This window comes from Pseudopipra pipra, chromosome 1 (genome assembly GCF_036250125.1).
Source record: "Pseudopipra pipra isolate bDixPip1 chromosome 1, bDixPip1.hap1, whole genome shotgun sequence".
Taxonomy (NCBI): domain Eukaryota; kingdom Metazoa; phylum Chordata; class Aves; order Passeriformes; family Pipridae; genus Pseudopipra; species Pseudopipra pipra.
The window spans coordinates 147,557,395-147,579,648 of NC_087549.1; the positions used below are offsets into that span (position 1 = coordinate 147,557,395).

Here is a 22,254-nt window from a genome sequence, read left to right on the forward strand (position 1 = left end):
AGTCAGTTGCAGCTGCAGCCTGTTAAAATTCACAGCTCTGTCATCATAATTCTCTGTGTCCCTTCTGTTCGAGGCTGGGAAATTAAGTCTTAAACATAAGCTGTATTCACAATGAGCAGCTTTTGTGACATTCAGATACATAGAAGACTGTATTTTATGGGTCTTTTATGCTCTATATTTTTGCTCATTTTAATATCTAATTTGATTGCAATGACTGACACTCCAAATAGAACTCAATTTACCATTTGCTTAACACACCAATCCAATGTTAAAGAGGAATAACAAATACTTAACTATTATTTTGTTAATACACAGAAACTTCAGCCATTTTGCACAGCTCTGGTACAAAAAAAGTGACCATTCCCAGATATCTGAACTTCAGTAGCTGTGGAACAGGGACCTAAACAATAATGGCAGAGACAGGTATGGTGACTCTGCTTACCTTCGCTCAGGACTTTCTATGAGTTTTCAAATTCCAGAAGCTGTAGTTGCTCTGGATTCTATATAAAAAACTCCAAATTTTTCTCAGTACTACATACCCTGTGCTATAAAATGCAAGTGTGCTCGTGCCTTTTTAATAAGTTAACATACTTGCAGCTTCTGGAATCCATGAATTAAAATTACTTTATGTGAACTAGTCATCATCACTTTATTAAATACTTTTGAAAGTTCTGCATAAATAATATGTTTGCCTGTGAGTCTTCCAAAGCAAATCCATTTGCAGTCGGGAGTGCAACAGATTGTCTTGCAAGGCGATTAAGTGAACAACAGAGAGTTCCAGATCCAGTAATTCTGGTTCTGTACTTGCTGCATTACTGGGGCAGGTTGCTTTGCATCTCCTGCCTCAGATTTCCCTCTCTAAGCTGATAAGAATAGTGCTAAACTTCTTCTTTTAAGCCTTTCAGTAAAAACTGTTGTGTCCTAACTTCTGTACATTAAGCTGTTTCCACAGCAATAATCATTATCACTTTTATTTATACTGGGTTTGAATGTTAACTTTTTTTTTTTTTTTCAAAATACTTAGTAGCTTATTTTTGGAGCAGGCACAATCACTTTTTAATGTTTTTTATATTTAAATCATTATTTATTTTTGCACATACACTCAAATGGTTAAAAATCACCAGTCAGGAATCCAGTACAGCAGCCTTTTGAGTTTAATTCCTTTAAACACTTAAAATTAATACGAGGGCATTAAGAACAGTGTTATCAACAGCAAATTGTTCCTAATTCCCTGGAGAAAATGTGCTTCTGACTTATTCTTTTAACCATAGTTACCTCTTTGTGAACTTTCTTTCGAGTCTGGCAAACCCGGACTGCATTTTCATAGCATGAGAGGCTGGCCCAGAGCAGTGGTCCAGTTGAGGGTTGAACTTCTCAAAGTGACACTCAACTCCGAGACACTGTTTTCCTTTCAAAGTTAAACTTGTCTTTGGATGAATTCCTCCAAACCAGACAATAAACAACTCTTGGGTTATTTCAGCAACATCCTGTGATGCAACAAATGTTCTGTCACACTTGACAGGAGATTCTGGATTTAAAATGTACAAATGAGGGGTGAAAAGCAAATTCACTCTCTTGTAGGTGTCATGTAGGACCTGATCTACGACCTGTTGGCAGTGGCAGCAATTGTAGGAGGCAGCAGTACCTCTTGAGAGATAGTCACAGGTGAAAGATGCTTTCTCTTTGAGCAAATTCCCTTGAAAGGCAGAAGTAGATTAGGAAGTGGAAAAGACTTAAAAATAATAAATTTCTTACTTAAGAAAAGAGAATAGTATGAGGATTAATACAAAGTATATGGAAAACGCTGGTGTAATAAACTTTGAACAGAAAACATTCTAAGTGTGTTTCAGCCCCAGGACTATCTGTAGTTTCAGAGCTGTGAGCAGTTTCATGTGTACCAAATTTTGATATCACTGTAATTTTTCTTTCTGTTTCCTTCTGCATTCTTGTTACATATTTATCCCCTTGCTGCAGCTTATCTCCCTTGTTGTCTGCAATCCACTTGATGCATCTTATTTCGACTGTAGTTTCTTCAGAGCAATGTGACCCTGGGACCCCTGAAACAGCTGCAAGGGTGGAGAACAGGAGAGCCTGTGAGCTGAGAAATGGGCTGAACAAGCAATATGTCAAGTGTGTTATTAATGTGTCACGTGTGGAGTCCCTAGAAAGCTGATCAATCACCAAAGATCAAAATCTCAACAGAACACATATCTTCTTGTAGTGTAAAATATAAAAATTATTACCAGCTCCGACTGGCTGCAGGGAGGTTTGGGCTTTACTTTGGCTTCTGAACTGAGAGCAGCACTCAGAAGCCTGGGTATTGCTCTGGACCCCAGTGTTTGCAATATATTTTAGGGATCTAGAGAAAAGAAATCAAGAAACACCAAGTGTTAAATATATTACAGTGGTTTATTTCTAATTTTTTTTTTCAGTCTGGATACTGGAAGTCTTAATGACTAAGCTTTGCTTCGTTTCACCGGGAAGCCCATCTGGTGTCAGGACAGCAGGGGAATTGGGGTGAAGCTGACAAATGTCAGTCCTTCCTTGGAAGAATGACTCCATGCAGTAGAAAATGTCTAAGATCCCCCATTCTTAGGTAAAGGAAGTGGTAGCCCATGATAAACATATCAGAATAAATAAGTCTTGGGAGTGTTTCCCAAGATTTCCTGACAAGGAGCCAATGTACAGCATTGTTGGCCTTGCCCAAATGCTGAGCTTTGGGAAGGGCTTGCTTGGTCTGGACACAGGCCAGGCTGTAAAAGAGCAGAAGGACATGTGATGACTCTAGGCAAACCTAAGAGCATCACAAGGAACTCCTGTGGCTCAGATTCTTGTGGCCCATACCTGTGAGCAAAGCCCCGTGCTTGGTGGAGCCCCACTGAACATAGAGACATTGTGCAGAGGTACCAAATGTCAGTTATCATACGAAACTTCCAGATCAGAGTTTATGTTCCTGAGAACTCCTCGTGCCAGAAGGCTATAATCCTGTTAAAAGCCTCTGGGAACTACTGCAATACAAATAATAGTAGCAATAATTAGCTCTGCTTTAATTGATACTGTGTATTCCTCAAATGTCAGTGAAAATTTACTTTGCTAAGCCAACAACTTCTCCCCTGGAACTCTGCTGACTTTACCAGAATTACACGAGGGGCGAGTTTGGATCATTGTAGGTTCCTGGCATAAATTATCAGCTGTTGATTCTTTGCCCTTTAAAACTTGGCAAGCATACAAGAAGAGTTTGCCAGACATGCAAGAACTAGGTCTATGCATTTATGGGGAAATCCTTTGGGACCATGCACAGAAAGGAGTACAATTTGCTAGAAGTACCCAGCTGTGAAATCCAGGAACTCCCGCACACAACCCGAGCAATTTAGAGTGTATTTAGCCTGGCATTAATACCAGTGGTTCCTGGAAGCCGGATGCCCTCAGCTTTATGAAAGCATGAATGTGATAGTAACAAATGCTGTAAGTGCGTGGAGATGCTAAATTTACAGAATAGTCATAATAGGGAGGATTTTGGCTTGCATAATCTGGAGTCAGTTTATGGTTACTCCTGTTTATCCCAGTGGCTAGGAGTTGTCTCCACTTAACATTGAGAGTGTAGATCTGAGCACATCATTGGCATAAATAAGTAAAGATAACACAGTTCAGAGCACTCAACATCTTCAATATGAACGTCCTCATCTGGACCTTTGTCTTACTGGGCACCCAAGAATTTTGATGCCCCATCCTTCATGAACAACATCTGCCCTGTCACACTGCTGCAGCTGTGTGCTCAGACACTCCTTGGGGATTCTTTCTAAGGGAAGGATAAATGATCCTTATCTTTAGTTGTCTGAAGCTCAGATGCCTAAGCTAAGCTCGTTGTGTGAACCTCCTTCATTCAGTTACATTAGATGGACTGAATGGCAGCTCTTAGCTTTGGGAGACAAATCTTGATCAAAGTGAAGGGAAAGAAATCTCAAGCATAGAGTTGTTATTTTGATAGTATTGGGAAAGATTAGTGCCAGTAGCAGATCTTGAGTCTAAAATTTTCCATACTTACCGGGAAAAGACTCCTGGCTGGTAGAATTTCAGCACATATTACAGGATCAAACAATTTCTGTTTGTTAGGCCTAATGGGTAGTGGGTTTAGGCTGTAATGGGGTCTTTCAGAGACTCAGAGAGACAATGCACCTGATTTGATGGGTTTATATGCACAAAAGTGCTGTTGCCAAACAGACTCAGGAACAGATCACTCTAGCACATTACCAATAAGCCAATTAGTGAAATGAAGCATTGCAAGTACTAGGCTGCTTTATGCAAATATGTTTGTGTGGAAGAGAGAATCATTTGAACTGGGTTTAGCATTCAGGAAGACTTGCCAGTATGATATGTGGTGATAGTTGCTATAGCTGTTATTGATCAGTTTCTTTTTTCACCCCATATGTGTGGATGTAAATGCAATGAGTGATGTGAACCTTAATGAACACAAGGATGGTCAGCATTTAGAGCTTATCGTGTGGGTTTTTTTCAGTAGCTACGTTTGTTCTGCAGTTTTCACAACATCTTCTAACATTAACTTTGGTTATATTATTTTTCCATTGCAGTGATTGACAGCATCAGTATTTTATTTGGGCCAAAATCCATGAAATTTTCACATTCAGCTAAGTTCCTTACCAGGAAGAATGACAGAATTAGGCCTTACATATCAAATCAGTTTCATTTGGGGACTTTAGTTTATCTAGTTGATCCAACAGATTCATTTATCACAGCCCATCCACGTTAATCTGGGCACCTTTCCTGTAATGAGTTCCTGGCAGCCCAGGAGCACGTGATGGAGCATGACCCATTCCAGAGGGCTCAGGTACAGGATAGAGATGCATTATCCAATGCAGCAGGGGCTGAAGTGCTATCTTGTATAACAAATTATTGACTTCATTGTACATAGTACCAGGATTTAATTAAGCGATAAGGCCCATCATAGTGGCCCTTTATCTAGCAGATAAGGATTTATCAAGCTTACCAAAGAGGTCTTTATCTGAAAGATAAGAAAAAGGTACGTAAGATGCCTTCTCCTGTTTTTAAATCTTTAATTGAAAAGACCTTATTTTTTAAGTTCTAGGCTGTTGTCTTTTCTTCGTGGCTTAGTATTAAAGATTCAGATAGACTTTTATAAGGGAGGTTGTAAGAGAGAAGAATGTTACCAGTGGCCTTCACTGGGTGAAATTAATAGGATTTATGTAGTTTTTATTCACAATGCACCAGCTCTCAGCTGAAGTGGAAATTTAGCCTTTGATTCACAGGAGATTTTCCAGTGACTTCATGATGCCATGGTCATGAAAGAGATTCATTCACCTCTGATTTCAGAGGGTTATAATTGTGATTATGTTGTAAAGTTTAGAAAAAATTGGGATTGCACAATAAAAGAAAATGAGGGATGAAGGTAATTTCAAGACAGTTCTTTTAATGACCGTGTTGTCAACTAAGCTAAATTATGCCTAATTTTCTATCCTTTGTCTATATAAGCAGAAAACATATAAAGAAATTAAGGCTAATGCAAAGAACTGGCACTCAGAATAAGATAAACACACTGGAAAACACAAAGCTAATGCTCAGTGGAGAAAAACACAGAGGAAATTCCAGAGAAAGGAGAGAAGAGCATATGTTTTTTATGAGAAAGGCACATAAAGGCCACTGCATGGTTGAAAACAGGACAGGATCTTTGGATTTAGCAGATTTAGTCCCTAATGTTACAGACACTTTTTAATAGAGTCTTTCATAAAGGTTCAAGCCTTTTTTAGAAGTAGCTGGGCTGTTGCCTCTACCTCCCTTAGAGGAAGCCTGTTGTGCAACATCCTTATACTAAAAATTATCTGAGATCTTCCAGTTTACAGTATGACTGTATCCCTGGCCTTTCCATACTTGTTTGTTCTTAGTGCTGATACTATCTTTTAGCATAAGTGACATTTCTTCCTTCCCAGTGTTTTTCCTTTCCATCCCCATCTAAGCCCATAAATCAGTCAGCCTTTACTACAGTACATAAACCAAGTCCCCCTTGGACCATTTTGTCCTTGCAGGTCCAGGAGTGACAACCACCAGTTGAGTCTGTGCCCCTTCTGGGACCAGGGAGACATCAGACTTGCTGCTCGTTCCACCTCAAGTTGCTTTGTGTATGCTCTGTGAAATTCTCCTGAATTTCCAGACATCCAAGAACCTAAGCTGCCACATACTGGAAATCCAGTAGATTATTGCCCAAAGCAGTTGTCTACCACATAAATTGATAGCGTTGGCAGCTCTGCTTGTGAAAGACCCCCTGTTCCCCAGATTGTTAATCATCCTGCTCTGCACCTGTTCCAGCTTGAATTCTTCATGCTTGAATGGGGCAGTAAAGCAGAGTCTGAAGGGATCAGATTGTGTTAGAAGAGCTTGGAGCAATTCAAGCCAGGACTGAGTAGCAATTCTAATGAGAGATACCCTCCAGGTTACACGAGAGGCAAATTGCCTCGGTGGCGAGTGGAAGTTTGTTGTGCTGCTTTGAGCCTGTTTGTTCAGGAACCAGGGGATTTCATTTCCATTGTTGACAATCTGACACCTTTTATAGGCAATTGATTCACTTTTTAAAAAACTCTCTGGTGTGGAAGCAATAAGTGAGTGGAAAGGTGTGAATTAAAATGTGTACACAGCTAAAGACGATTACTTTAGATATTTGCTTAGACCTGAAATCCCAGATGTGAAGCTGGGATTATTCCCTCTTGCTCCAACTACCCTTTGGTAATTGCCTCCTGAGTAATTCTGATGTGTCTTTTTTCTTGTTTATTTGCAACTTTGAAAACTGATTGAGCTTTCTGCCTCAGAGAAAGCTATAAGCACAGTCCCTCACTCTAATGTACCCCATACAGAGTTCTCTTACCTTGGTGTAGCCTCTCATGCCTTGAAGTCGTTCAAACAGGTCTCTACTGCCTCATACTCTAGAGAAGCCAGTGGAGCTGCATCCACTGGCTTCAGCAGAATAACTTACCCACCACATACTTTGTTTTTATTTCACTTTGTGTTTATAGCACTCAGGGAAAGATTTCACCTGAGTGCTGCTCACAGGCACTTCTGCTGTCCTCTTCTTCCCTGAAAACTAGGGAACAAATTCAACACCCTTCACTTACATGTATTTCAACATGAAATTATTTTGCTTCATACATCTGAATGCTATCTTTTAAAAATGGATTTTTCTTCCTTCAAATGACACTCCAGTGGGAGCTGCCCCAATCAGCAACGTGTGTGCTCTCTCTCTCTCTGTAGTTGTTCCATTAAAGTAGTGCGAAAGCTACAACTGTGTGTCCACTGTCATTCTGTATTAGAAGTCAGGAGTAGGGTAATGATATGCAAGGTTGATCCTTCTGTAATACTTTCCTTGGAAGTACAGTTCTGCTGTTTTTGCTGTCAGCCTGCATTTAGAGTGCAGAGAGTGCTGCATGACTTGAAAGCAGCAGTAGGCAATTCCCAGTCTAAACCTTAGATATTTACATATTTATGCTCACTTCAGTGGAGTAAATATGCTATGAATAAACCCTATTATGTTTGAAACTGTACTTACAGTATAATAAAAACACACAGTACAGTGGTGCAGTCTCAGGTTTTCTTTTGGTGTCAATATGGGCATAAATTTATTAAATTACATATTGTTAACATTATATTCAGCTTCCAGTGGCACTTAGAATACCTTGTAGACTGTGAGAAAATAATGAAGGAAAAGTCCTTTAGTCTTTAAACAAAAACTGAAGAGAAAACACTGTCTGTGGGTAAAATAGTTCTGATGGAAATGGCCAGTCTGTCAGGGGTGACTCTACACCTTTGTTATTATTACTTTTGAAGTTGTGTGCATTGGAATGTGCCATCTAATGCAAGGGATTTTTTCAAAGGACGTTGTCAGGTGTTGCTGATACAATGCCATGATGTTGCCCCTGTCACAACCTTATGTTCATGCTATGTTCTGGGGAAGAAATTGTTTGATAACCACCAAAATTTCTCAGAGTTTCTGTTCTGGAAAAGGTGATGGGCTGATGCTTGGGTTTGCATGGTCCCCTCAGCAGTTACTGCAGCATTATGCTGCAGTCTTTTCGTTTTACAAAAGCTCCAGCCAGAACATCTGCTTTCTGTCCTGAGTCTTACTACCAACCTTTTCCATGACCTTCCTCAAGACACGACACTTTCCTCTGCTTCCATTTCCTTCCTATCTTCCATGTGTGTCTTGTATACTCTTCATTCGGTATACAACTGAATTTTAAATTCTTTCATTATTTCAAAGCAATGATCTTTTTCTGTGTGTGTGCAAATCTTTATCACCAATATATCATCCAGGGGAGTCCTGAAGAAACCAACAGGCTGCTCGCTGTAGGAAGCTCTGTATCAGGCTCCACATCAGTGTAGTTATGTCTTTGCTTTTACAGCTTGACCTTAAATCCACTGAAGTAGAAGAGTTTTACATTACCTTGGCACAGACAAGCCCCTAATGTTTGCAAAGAGCCTTTCACTAAAGCCAAAGGTCAAGTTTTACTCCATCTGCTAGATGGTGTATGAAGACTACTCATCTTAATTGGAATAGTCATAGGGTTTTCCATGGAGTATTTGCCAGCATCCATCTAGGCTCAAGCTTTCACATTCATACATGACCTGTATTACAGAGGGAACTTCCAGGCTGAGAAGCAAACTCAGAGGAGCTGAAAGTGTAACAGTTTTGTGTATGTCTTCCCAGTACAGGGGATGAGAAATCTCTTACAGAGAACCTAAATGAAGGAAAAGGAGTTACAGGAGTTGCAGAGTAAGGAGAGTTGAAAAATAAAAAAGGTAAGGAACTATAAAAGCCGTAAAAAGACGACGGATCTCTGGCTAAGCACATCAGAACTCAAACCGTAGATAGTCATGTCAGATTGTTGACAATAATTCAGGCTTTGCTGGACACAGGAATTTGGGCTGAATCCAGCAGTGTCTACTTGACAGAGAAAAGATAAGATCAATTAAACACTTTGAAATTTGCCATTGAGACTGAAATGTGCATTTTAACTTTGAGGGAAGACTGAAAAAAAACCTACCTCCAAAAGGCATTTGATGCCCTTTTTTTTCAGACAAAGTATTATCTGTGAAATTCCCATGTGGAATACTTTTTAAGAAAGACAAATTTTAATAGGAGTTGCAGGAAGAAGTTTGTGCCAATGCAGTCTGCAGCCTTAGACATGCCAAGGACTGTGTGTTGAGTGTGTGAGGGGCAGAAGAGTTGCTGTGACCTGTGCTTATCTCAGAACACCTTCAAGCAATGCTGAAATGGCTGTGCCTACTTCAGGACATAAAACATACAACTCGCCTTCTGTGGAGTTGGCATGCTGTGACAAGTGGCCATTTCACTTCTCATAGTTGCCCCTCTGTTCCTTTATGATCCTCATGACTGTGTTTTCAATATATTGCTTGTCTCTCTTTGTGTGCTTACTTTGTGAGTTTTTTGAGGTAGGGACACTCATGAAAGCCTGGAGAAGGCAGATCCCAATCTCAATAAGAGAATAAAACAAAGACCTCATAAGAGCATCACTTTGGTCAGAGCTTGAAGAAGATTAGGGATCAGTATGCAGTTCTACTCTGAGGAGCTACTGGCAAAATTAGCTCAAGAAACAGAAGTAGTACCTTGTGTACTGCCTTTTGTTGAAGTCTGGATAAAATTTGCTTATATTTCTTTGCAGTTTTTGTTTAGGGAAAATACAGATTTCTTTCTGTTAGGCATCAATGCTGTCAGGATGTGTTCAGATTATGATACATTCACAGGTAGGTTCACATTCCCATTCAGTCAGCACAATCTCACTTCACACCATTTACCACAGGATCATTATTTAAAAAGCAAATGAGTCCTCAAATGAAGAGAATGTATACACCTGTGTCAGTAAAGAGAAGACATCAGAGTTTACTCTCTGGTCCTGGGGATGAGTGGTCCAGCTCACTGAACTCGTTATCCCCAGAACAGGGTGACCAGACTCTTCTCACCAGTCACCACTATCATTCTCATTTTAAAATTAAGAATAAAATTATAGGGGGGGTGTAGGGGTCTATAGAGAAATATGTACTCCTCAGCTATTGCTAGAAGTCTAATGTCACAGGAATCAAAGTAGGCTCATTTTTCAGTCTTCTCAGGTCTATGACTACAGATGGATATATTCTCTGTGTTACAATGCAGATCAGTGTAAAGATACTGGCAGGGACTCATTTGGAGCTGGCTCAGGACCCAGACATAGACCAGCTACATGAAGCTCCAGATACAGCAATTCATCACAGTCATGCTGCTTTCCAGGCAGAGCGATGTAGACCTTCACAAGGATGTTGTCCAAGATCACAGAAATTTGATGTTATTGCAAAACTGATTTCCTCTCCCCTAATTCTCAGCCTCATACAGGACTATTGGGTCATTGTTCCTCTCTGAGGAGGTTAGATTTCATTTCTGTGGCGAATCAAACACAAATCTCCAGAAGACTGTTGTTGCACAGAACACAGACTGCTGGCAGTTGTTCCCAGAGTCAAAGGCCCATAAAATAAATTATGGGGTTATCAACTGAGGAAACAGCAAGATACTTTCAAATTGTAACAAATATATTTCTATACTGAGTCTATTAAACTGTAGTGGGTAGGATTTTTGCTGTCATTTTCAGTGAATAGAGCCCTGAGAAATTTAAAAGCATGAAGACCTTGAGTTGTTTTTATTTTAGAAAACATGAGAAATGGTACGCAGAGAAAACTTTTGTACAAACCACAATAACTTGACAGATCTTCTGCTGAGGATAGAGCACACCAAAGCAAACCAGTATGTCTTAATTAATAACCCTGTCTACTCAGTACAACTGCAGTAATACTAATGATTTCCTGAGTAGTCTAGACTGAATACAAGGCTTTTTAGCCTTTGGTTTGATTTGTTTTTTTCAGAACTGTAGTGTTTTGAAGATAAATAAAAACTGCTAATGAATATGTATATGTTTCCTGATGCAGAATATTTCAGTGAATATTCTAGGACTGTTTTGTAGTTTGCAATGAACATGATCCTTTGAAGTTTTTACTGATCTAAAAGTGTAATCATTATGTTTGGGTCACACAGAAGTTTACTGATTTAGTTAGACAAAGAAACTAAGCTTAGACAAAATATTTCAAGACATGAACCTTTTTCAACTTCAAACTGCAAAATACTGTGAAAATTCTTTTCAATAGCTGCAAGACAGTTAAAAATTCGTTTAACAATATGGAACAAGCTTGAGTTTTATATCTTAGAGAAAAACAACAAAATCAATCATTTTCTCATTGCTTAAACAAGAAAAGTGAATGAATTGAGAGGCTCTGGAAGAAAAGGTCCATATGAAGGTCGAATGGAGACTATACTACGCAGCACCTGCTGTACAGCCTGATGACTTCATGCCCTGCTGTCCAGGGAGACTGGTGGCAGCTGGGGTCTTGGGGAGCAGGTGTCCCTGGTCTGCAACCCTGGACGATCCCAGGGACAAGAGCATAACTGGCTGCATGGCTGTTTGCTTGGTGACTGTTCATGTGGTCTGATTTCAGAATCACAGCTATGGGAGCATCCTCTGACTTGGCTTTGATGGGAAGCCAAGGTGGGTGAGATGAAGTCTTCAGTTTGACTTTCGAAGCAGGGGGGAAAAATTGAAGCACTCAATACTTAACATTAGATTTCCATTTCCTCTTTGTGTTTTCAACCTTCCAGTGTCAATCAAAAGGCTTTAGCGAGCACATCATCCTGTTGCATAAGATACTGCAGAAGCTCAGGCAGCCCAGCCACATTCAACCATTTGGGTTGCATTTAAGGTTGTTTTGGAAGTAGCATTCACCTCTTCCATGCGGTGAGGGGACTATGTTTACTACAAGAGCATTTATAAGAATTCTAAGAGAGTTGACTGCAACCACTAAGGCTGAACCCATCACAAGCTGCTGCCCAAACCTCCTCATAGGCCCCAAATCCTTGCACTGGATCTCTCTGGAGCAGACGCTGCTCTGTGTGTGTGTGTGTGTGTGCGCAATGCTCCTGTGACACAATCAACTGGGAATTAGTGAAACCTTATTTTTACTGATGACTTAAAATAGGATTCAAATTCCCTGAGGGGGAGGGCACCGATCCTGCAACCAGCGATGCTCGGGTCTGACATAAGCACAGCACTGCAATCCTGTAAGACAATTAGCATTACAATCAGCTTTACTGCATCATCCAGAAATCCTGCACTGAGGAAGTGTCCAATGAGGTCATTTCATGCCAGGTGATTCACCACGGTAACTCCAATTCCAGCCCCACCGTGGTGCTACCTGGCTGGAGCTCCAGTCGGGCAAGGCAGGAGGCTCTGCTGCTGAGGCTCCCTGTTTCTCGATTCGTTTAGGCCCCTGGTGTCACCTCCCAGAGTGCTGGCAGTAGCAGACCTGTGACATACCAGCAAGTGCTGTGTCTCTTCAGTGTAGGTGCCAGATGCCAATGGAAGGAAGGACACTTATTGATCCACCTTGGGCTCCAAATGAGTCCAGCCTGAGCTCAGGTTGGGATGCCTGCTTCCCGATGGAGCCTGTGGGTTTGGGGAAGGTTTCAAATCCAGCTGATTAAGCTGACAGGTGTCAGGCTGCAGCTGCAGAGCAAAGGCTGCTCTGATGGGAGCTGCTGACCTTCCTGTTAATCTGGGAAGAGCCTGTTCAAGCAGAGATTTGCAGGGAAAACTGCTCGATGTTTTGGCTACGTCAGGTTTGGCAGCCACTAAAAAAAAAAGATTAATATTTTAGGGGGTTTTTTTCCTTGAAAGCATTCTGTGATTAGTTATTCAGAAGCCAGAGACTGATGGCCACATTCCTCTCTTTCCAACAGGAACTATGCTGAAATGCACATTCCCTACCTGTCATGGGGAAGCACTATCTGCTCTGGTACCAATGGTGCTGACTTTGCAGTGTACCTCCCAGAACCTGCTCACCTTTATATTTGCATTGACAATATGAATCAGCTTAAGAGCAAATGTTTTAGTCAGTGATTGCACAAGTACCAGCTCGTGGTGAATCCTTGTTTGCACAGCAGTTGTGGAGTTGTGTCAAACAAATGATTCCAGAAAGTTCTTTTGCACCATGCCAGGCCTCCTGCAAAGAGAACGGGTCAGCGGTGCTGTTTAGTGCCTAAATTTAGCAAAAGGGATCTTCTGCAGCAAATTAAGGGAATGCTATTATCAAACATTTCTAAGTTTGAAAGCTAGGCTTTGTTGGGCTAAACATCCTGCCTACCAGTTTGGTCTTGTTCCAGCAGTTATTCCAAGAGCTGACGTACATGTAGGGTTTGTTATCTCTGTTCTGACTGTAAGAAAAGAATGAGCTCTGAAACCCATTGGTCCAATTCTGTGAATGCGTATGGGGTGGATGTTTCTGGGTGTGGAAGCTCTGGCTGATAGAGATCAAGAAGATCAGTGCCAGGTTTTGTCTTGTGCCTCCCAGGAGGCTCAGCACAAGACAAGGAAGGAAAACAGCTTCATAATATCTTTGCGTTTCTGGGTTTCGGGACTGTTCCAAAGGCTGGCACGGCTGCCAGCCTTCACCCCAAGCGTTGCTATAGCTTATAGATGCTGCCCACAGTTGCCCACCAGCTGCTATGCAACCCAAAATAGGCTCAGCACAAAGCACTCCAGGAAGCCCCCTCTTCTTTTCCCTCCATGTCCCCTTCATCCGGCGCTCTGATGCGGAGAGGTTAGACGAAAGTAAAGAGGTTAACTCATGAATAAGTTGAATTCATTTAAATCATATTTAATTTTTTTTTTTAAAAAGAAGATTTTCTCTTGCAGACTTGAAACGAAGCAGCATTTAGTTTTGCTAATCATTCTTACTATTTATTTGCAGTTCTTAAGATAATTTTAATACTCGCTTCATCTTTTTTTGCCTTGTTGGAAATAAAATGAGCTGTTAAGGACTTTTTTCTTTTCCTTTTTGTGTCTGCTTTTCTGCTTTTCTTCTTGCCACTCTGTAACTATTTAAAACTTTTTTGGTTATTACAAATAGTGCAGGGAATAATAATAACAATAATAACAATACTACTACTACTACTACTACTAATAATAATAATAATAAACCAAAACAAAACTTTAAAATATTACTAGATTGATGACATTTCTTTTTCTTTTCTATTTTTACAACACTTCCAAACCTGGGAAATTTTGAAAAGTTAGGTCTTGATCCTACAACCATGTAAAAAATTGTGTACCATGTCAGAACAAAAGTCCATCTGGCACAGTATTTATCTCCAGGAAAGACCAGTAAGAGATATGTAGAACCAACACCAAAAAAGGAAGCAAGAACAATTATATGTACTCCAAATGTTTTCCATACATTTGTCTGGAAAGGGACGAACTAGAAATTATACCTTTGTTTCACTCCTGTCATTGCTATCTTGCTTCTTGGTATGAGATCAAGGTTCAAAGACAAGATTAGATCCTTTGCTCCTGTTGCTAAATTTAAATCATGAATGACTACAAGTGACCATTGAATTTGGGGGTTTCCCTGAAATTTCTCTGAAATATTTATAGGCATTCTTGTTTTCTAAATGCATTGTGACCATTCAGCACAGTCTCTCATGGAGGTGCTGTGGTGTGGGATGCAGCCATGGTGGTGTGGGATGAAAATATTTGGTAAAGAGGTGATTACTAGTCAGGGAGATTGCTGGATTGCTTGGATGAGAAATTAATCTTATCAGAGCCACTAGAAAATGGAGAGGATATATATTGAGAAAATACGTTTAGAAATTTTCAGTTAAGCCTCTTGAAAAATGTTGGAGAAGAGCAAGAGCCATTGGTTTGCTTGTTCTTTTTGTATTCTTCTTTCCCCTTGGTGCTTGCTCTATTTCTTTCTGAATAAATTTCTATCTAAAATATTTTGCACAGTTTTACCCTCTATATAGCATTGCTCTATATCATGGTTTAGCTTGAGCATCCCATGCCAACATCACCTTCGTTTCGCTGCAGAGAAGCTAGTCCCTGATCACCTCACACAGGTGTCTCATGAGCATTCCTGATGTTCCTTGTATGCTATGTTACCCTCTCTAAGAATTTACTGAAATGAGAAACCATTCCACTGATCAGTACAAAAAGCCTTACAGGGTGCTGAAGGGTGTGCTGACAGAACAACAAGGTACCCCAGCCCCACAGCCTTGATCATGTTATATTATGCTCACACAGATGCTCTGCTCATGGAGCAGGCTTCCCACTCTCATTCGCCTGTTCAGCTTCTGACAGTTTTTCTCTCTCATTGAACAAGACGTCCTGCATCATACAAAAGAGGTGGTTTTAGTGATGTCTTTGAGGTGTGAAAATTATAAGCAGGATTTGCTGCCTCGAGTTAGTATTTAATTCCCTGCCATGAAGACAAGCACAGGATGGCTCCTGAGTGTTACCCTACCAGACCTGCTGCTAACAGTGTCTGCCACAACTTTACACTTACTTCTGAGATAGGAGATGAATTGGAGGGCCTGGAGTGTTTCTTCTCGTCATCCCTCAGGTGTATTGCTCTGGTTTTATCATCCTCACCAGGACTTCTATAGAATTGCCATGAACCAAAAGTTTTGCTGTTGACCCTGTGAAGCCATGTGATGTTTTCACCCCTTGCTTTAGAGCAGAACATCGTGGTTGTGATATGCTAGAGAAAGAGGCTGTCGGGGAGGAGATGGAGAGGAGAAAGGGTGATCTTTCTGAGGGAGCTTTCCAAGGATATCTGGTCAGCTTTAAGGGAGAACAAAGCTGCCTTAATACTTGGGTTCGTTGCTGACTTTTAGGCTTGGAAAAATGCCCATTTGGCTGCTGAGGCAGCAGCCTGAATTGTTGTGCAACTTGGCTGTGAAGGGAATGCAAAGGGATTTCTTCCCCTTCAGGTTCACGCATCGCTAACCATGCCAGGCGTGTTGCTCCGTACTGTACACCCTGAATGAATAAACTGCTCCTAATAAAGAACTGATGTTGCTAATATCTTCGTGTAATTTAAACCAAGGCTTTTTGAATTTAGCTCATTTGGGGAAGAAAAAAAATCCACTGATGTTGCAAATGCTTATGCATCTGATTAACTTCGCCGCTTAGCTTAATTTGCAGGATCAGGGCCTTAGCTATCAAGAGGCTACATGGCATTACAGCCCTTCTATACATCTTCATTAGAGTATCTTTCTTACGAATTTGCTTTCATGCGTATTTTTACAACCTCAGTCATAAACTGGATTGTATCTGCCAGCAGCAGTGTTTAACTATGTCAGCTCCTCAGTGCCTGAGCTAATCCCTTGTCCTTCTTGACAGGAATCGGGGGGAGTGCTGTTTCCTAAGGATCGATGCACAAAAGTTGTCATGTTGCTGGTCATTTGCCTAAAATATTGAGGACATCATGAGTTTTTATTAGGGCCAGCAATTTTGCCTATTCAGGGTTTTTTTGTTTGGGTTTTTCTTTCAAATTTTTGTAAGAGCAGAATTGTTGTTTTTCTCCAAATGTGCTCATTTTCAGGACTGAAAGTGGTGGGGTTTTTTTCCTGTTTTGTTACTTCTATTCCTCTTTCTATGCTGGCCTCCCTGCAGTTTTTATTCTTAATTTTCTGGTTTTTTTCTCTACTTCTATTCTATCTTCTCTTCCCTTTCCAATTTTTTTTTTCGAGTGACGCAATGGAAAAATAGTTCCTCACAGCTTCCTCCAGCTGCTGCAGCTGCTGCACCTCATATTTTCATATTTTAGATCTGGCAATCCCAGTGGGTGTCCATCTGGGGAATTATACAGGTGCAGAAAGGAGCAAAAGTTTCTCTGCTCGAAGGTCTGCTTTATTTCTGCCCTTCCTGGTGTCTAAGGACATACTCCCTCAAGTGGCAGCTCCCTCCAAGGTGCCATGACTCTTGGCTGTCCCCCACCCAAAGCACTGTGTGAAAAGCTTGACAGAGGCTGAGATGTGAATGAGGATGTTAAAACACAAAGACTTCATTTCTTTTTAAAGGGTTGTGCCTAATCCTTTCCCTCCTGGGGCCCTATTTTTTGGAGTCCAAATACTTGTTACAGGACTCATAACTTGTAGAGGCAGATGTAGCACTGGCAGCCTCCCAGTTGTAAGAGACATGGAGGAAGATTTCGGCTCCCTGGGCCTCCACATAAACGCTGGTGAACTTGGCCTGTGGCTGAAGCATCCCCAAGCCAGGGGATCCTGCCAGCTGTCTCCCTGCCATGCCGTTAGAGATGCAGGTGCAATATGTGGGCACTCAAAATAAATGTGTATGGGCAGACCCTGCTGAGAGCTCATGGCAGGCAGAGCTCTGCTGGAAGTTGCTTTAGATACAGGGATTTACATGCCTCAAAGATGTATGTGTATAAGATATCTGTTCATTTGAAAAAGGGTTTTATGAGTTGTTAGGGCTGTTCCATGGGCATGTGCAAACTTAAATTATAGCAGGAATAAGTTAATGGAGGAAGTAGAGAAGAGATTGCAAATTAAGTTATCCTTTCCATTAGTCACACTATTCTATTGAAGTGATTTCATGTTTTTATTTGGTTACATCACTTGTCAAATTAAACCCTGATTCTACAGCATGAGATGGGAGGAAGGAGCCTTAAGTCCACACAGACTTCAAGAGTGAAATCTTTGCATAGGGCATCTTCCCTCTCACTGCAGGAACTGTGAAAAGTTGCATTTGGCTGTAAAAATCCAGGATGAGCAAGTGTTGGTCATTTGGTACCTCCGGACCACTCTGTGGCGCCTCAGGCTCTCTCCTAATCCCTCATGGTTTCTGGGGCTCCTACCTGGTCCCCAGTGTGGCTCATCTGGAGCAGGGAACGCCTCACCTTCCTTTGTGGATGTACAGAGCCTGGATGGAGTAGGCACAGGGAGCAAGAGGGAGGCTTTGCCAAGATGAGAGGCTTGGCTGAGGTCTGTGTTTGCTGAGGCCAGCTTGGCTTTTGTAAGAAGTGATAGGTAGAAAAAACTGCTGGTACCCCAAACTGCTGCCTCCCAAGGCAGCATCCAGTTCTGAGCTCTGAAAGCAGGTTTGCAGGAGGGCTGAGCACCCCTGGCTGCTGGGAGCAGGGCTGGGATGAAGAGGGAAGATATTTCTAACACTGGTGTAAAAAATGATATTTTTTTTGTTCAGTTTTCAGAAGCACTTTCTGGCATGCCCACCTCAGGAATGCTTCCTTATCCCCAAGGAGCTGCTTTGCTGCTCCTGCTGCTAACTTGGGTCTTCCCAGATGAGAGCACTGCTACTTGCTCTGGGGAATGCCACTGGCTGCTGCCACCTATGTGATAGGAGAAGTGCTGTGAGAGCAGGAAAACCATTTACTTTCCAGCAAAAATAAATACAATTGCAGTTTCAACTTTGCTTGGCTGAAATACCTGTTCCAAAGAGATTGACAAATGGAGAGTGACCTGGGTGGGCTGGCTTTGCAGTCCTCTTTCTGCCTTCCTAACTAATGTCCATTTTCCATAAATCTTATTTTCAATAAAACTTCCAGGTACAGTCCCCTGTCTGTAAAACCTTCCTTTAAAACTTCTTGCCTTCAGGCTCTGAAATGGACTCAGTCACACTAGAAAAGTGTCAGCTCAGTATTAAAAGGTGCAATAATCACCCCTGAAAAAAAGGAGAATTATTGATGCTTAAGTCAATAGCTGCCTATAGCCATTGGGGGACGTGCTGCTCGCTCCATGTTTGCTTTTTCCCCTGCAGGACTCAGTCAGTCAGCAGGGCACGGTTTCCTTTGCAGTCTGGAGCACTGGGGATGCTGTATTTAGTTAAGTGCACACCAAGCCTCCTCTGAGAGCTGTGACATCTCCACAGAGGCAGAGGTGGAGGCTTTGGATTATTTTTCTGCACCTGAGACTCACAGTGCTGTTGCCAGATGGTGATTTGGGGCAAGCAGCACCCACAGCCAGCCAACAGGAGGGTCAAATCTATGATGGGGCTGCACACCATGCTGCATGGAGGTGCACAACCTCCTCCTCAAGCTCTGCTGCTGGAGTTGTTGCTCAGTGCCCTGCAAACCAGAGGGGTTCTGGGGACCTGCCCTCGCTGGTGTGGACTGGCTTTGTTTGTTCAGCTCATCTGTGCACTGTGACCAAGGTGCTTGGGAAGACCTGTTCAGCACCCTTCTTCCCAGGCGTGCTTGTCGTGGTGGTGATTCCACCTGGCTCCAGCTAAGAAGGCTTTGGCATATATTGACAGTAATGCACACAGGGGGAAAAACTCCCCATCTGTGGTCATGGAGCGGAGAGACGAGTGGCTGCCTTTCTTAACAGATGGCATAACAAACTACACGAAAAACACGTCCCCCTGAGACATATAACCTGACATCAGATAGCTTCAACAGCATATTGAAATAAGTCCTCCCTGATGATCACTGTGGCTTCAGACGCAGCCATACCTCTCTTCCCGAATCCCTTGACAAAGCCGTGGGTGATGGAGGCACAGCAGTTTTGAGAGGTCCCACCCTGCTGCCTCTACCAGCAGCTGGATTTGGGGTGGCAGGCTGAGCAGTGACTGAGACAGCCCCCAGATGCTGGAGACTGGGGAAGTGGGGAGCTAAGACACTAGCACTTCTCTGTAGGTAGTCTTTTTCAGGCTGAGTAAGCTCTTTGTTCTGAGAAGTGCTTAGTTTAAACATCTGCAGTAGGAGTTTTAGTGTTTTACTTTGGGGATGATAGACTTGGACTAAATGGAAGAGGAGCAGAACCACTTTGAGGAACAAGCTTTCAGAAGCTGCTTTTGTGGTTGGGAAGCTCTATGTAGTGGAACACTGCCCTAAAGCTGGGCAGTGGGCAGGTCGGTCATCCTGGCCTTCCTGGTACTCTGGACTTGTGAAGCAGTGCTCAAATATGACCAAATTTGAGAATTTGGGAGCTGAAATCACAGTGCTCAGCAGCCCATATAGACCCATCAGACCAGAGGTGCCTGGTGTGTCTGTAGGGACCAGGGCAGGGCTCCCATTTCGTGTCTGCCCAGGGCTTGAGAGGCTTTGTACCAATACAGCAGTGATCCACACATTGACTGTGTCCTCAGTGATAGCAGCGAGCAAGGAAGAAGCAGAAACAGCCCACACGACACACAAATAGCACCAGCATCAGATGGAGTGGGAGCTGGTGGAGAAACAAACATTAAATTAATTTAGTTCACAACTCTCCTGTAGGGTATGGGATCTCCCTGTTTTCTCAGGAAGAAGTCTAGAGAGATTAATGTCAAAAAGATCCACTAATTTTGATGACCCAATTTGCATGCCTAATGACCTGATTTTTTTGAACACTTCACATTCTCTAGCATTTTATGTGCTGGAAGGACAGTGTCCTTGTTTTCTTTCACAGCAACGACTGCTCAGCAGTTTTGTGAATCAGAACTTGGGGTATTTTATGCATTCAAAAAACAAAACCCCACACAATTACCAAGATGAGGCTTTCAATGTATGGTTTGGATGACTTGGCAGTATCTCAGAGAAAGTCTTCAGCAGGGACAGAGATAGCAGCCAGTGCCCCAGGACGCCATTCAGCTGCCTTCACCATGTCTCCTTCCTCCTCCTCAAATTTCCTGCCTCGTTTCCTGGGCAGCTTCCAGTTTCGGCAACAAATGAGAGGGGAATTGAGTGGACACAGGGCTCTTTCCCAGCAGATGCTAAGGCAGGCATTTATGGACTTCCAAGATCCTGATTTGAAAACTTAATATATTTGTGTGATTAACAGAAGCAGCTCTGCAGTGTTTAACATCCTGCTTTGCAGACGCTGCTCTTTGGGCTGGAAGTCAGCTTAAAGAAGACTGAAGTTCTCTATCAACCTGCACCTCAGGAAGTCTTCCATCATCCCCACATCACCATTGGCCAATCAGAGCTCAAATCAGTCCAGCAGTTTAATTACCGAGGTAGCCTCATCTCCTCAGATGGTAAGGTTGACGCAGAGATAGACAACAGGTTAGCAAAGGCATATAGTGCTTTTGGAAAGCTTCATAAAAGAGTTTGGCGAAATAAACACCTGAAGAAAAGTACAAAGATCAGTGTTTACAGAGCCATAGTGCTGTCTACTCTCTTATATGGGTCCGAATCATGGGTCATCTACCGCCACCACCTGCAACTCCTAGGAGGCTTCCATCAACGCTGCTTCTGTACAATCCTAAACATCCACTGGTCAGATTATGTGACCAATACATCTGTTCTAGAACAAGCAGCAATCACAAGTATTGAGGCCATGTTGCTGAGAACACAGCTGTGTTGGGCAGGGCACGTCTCAAGGATGAAGGACCACCGCCTCCCTAAGATCTTGCTTTATGGTGAACTTGCCACTGGCTGCTGCAAGAGAGGAGCCCTGAAGAGAAGATACAAGGACTCCCTGAAACAACATCTCAGCCTTGGCCATATTGATCACCATAACTGGTCTACTCTGGCCTCCAATCGGGAGGTCTGGAGACACACTATCTTTAATGCTGCTGGTGCTTTTGAGAATGCACGCAGGATCACTCTTGAGGAGAAAAGACAACACAGAAAGAATCGTGTCTTGCCGAATATACCACCTAAGGAGTCTTTCTGCTGTGCCTTTTGCAACCGGACTTGTCTATCTCGTATTGGCCTTTTTAGCTGCCAGCGCGCTTCTAACAAATGCGGGTAGAGCCCTCCCCAAATCTTTGTTTGCGAAGCCTAGCCATGATGATGATGATGACTTCTGTATAGCACAGCATCCTCTTTTTGGCTCTCTTATGGTTTGGTACATTAGATCCCATTCCGATGAACTTACACTCTGTTTTAACATATCACGGAATCACAGAATAGTTAGGGTTGGAAGGGACCTCTGGAAATCATGCAGTCTAACCCCTCTACCAAGGCACTGTCACCTAGAGCAGGTGATACAGGAACACATCCAGGTGGGTTTTGAATGTCTCCAGAGAGGGAGACTGCATAACCTCCCTGGGCAACCTGTTCCAGTGCTCTGCCACCCTCGGTGTTAAGAGGGTTAGCACCTCATGCTGAGGTGGAATGGAACTTCTTGTGTTTTAGTTTATGGTCGTTGCTCCTTGTCCTGTCACTGGGCACCGCTGAAGAATCTGGGACCATCCCCTTAGCACCCACCTTTGAGATATTTATACGCATTAATGAGATGCTCTCGAAGTCTTCTCTTCTCCAGACTAAATGGGCTCAATTTCCATGTTCTCTCCTCATAACAGAGATGCTCTAGACCATTAATCACCTTTGTGCCCTCTGCTGGACCCTCTCCAGTACCTTCTTCTTGTACTGAGGAAGCCAGAACTGGACACA

General features: G+C 42.4%; 1 protein-coding gene across 1 annotated transcript in view; it reads left to right on the forward strand.

Annotated features, from left to right (window-relative positions):
- The first annotated feature begins 4,816 nt into the window (after positions 1-4,816).
- Positions 4,817-22,254, forward strand: part of CNPY1 (canopy FGF signaling regulator 1) — a 58,586-nt gene continuing 41,148 nt past the window's right edge. The window contains 1 exon segment of the mRNA XM_064644642.1: positions 4,817-4,846. Coding sequence (XP_064500712.1) covers positions 4,817-4,846 — 30 coding nt within the window.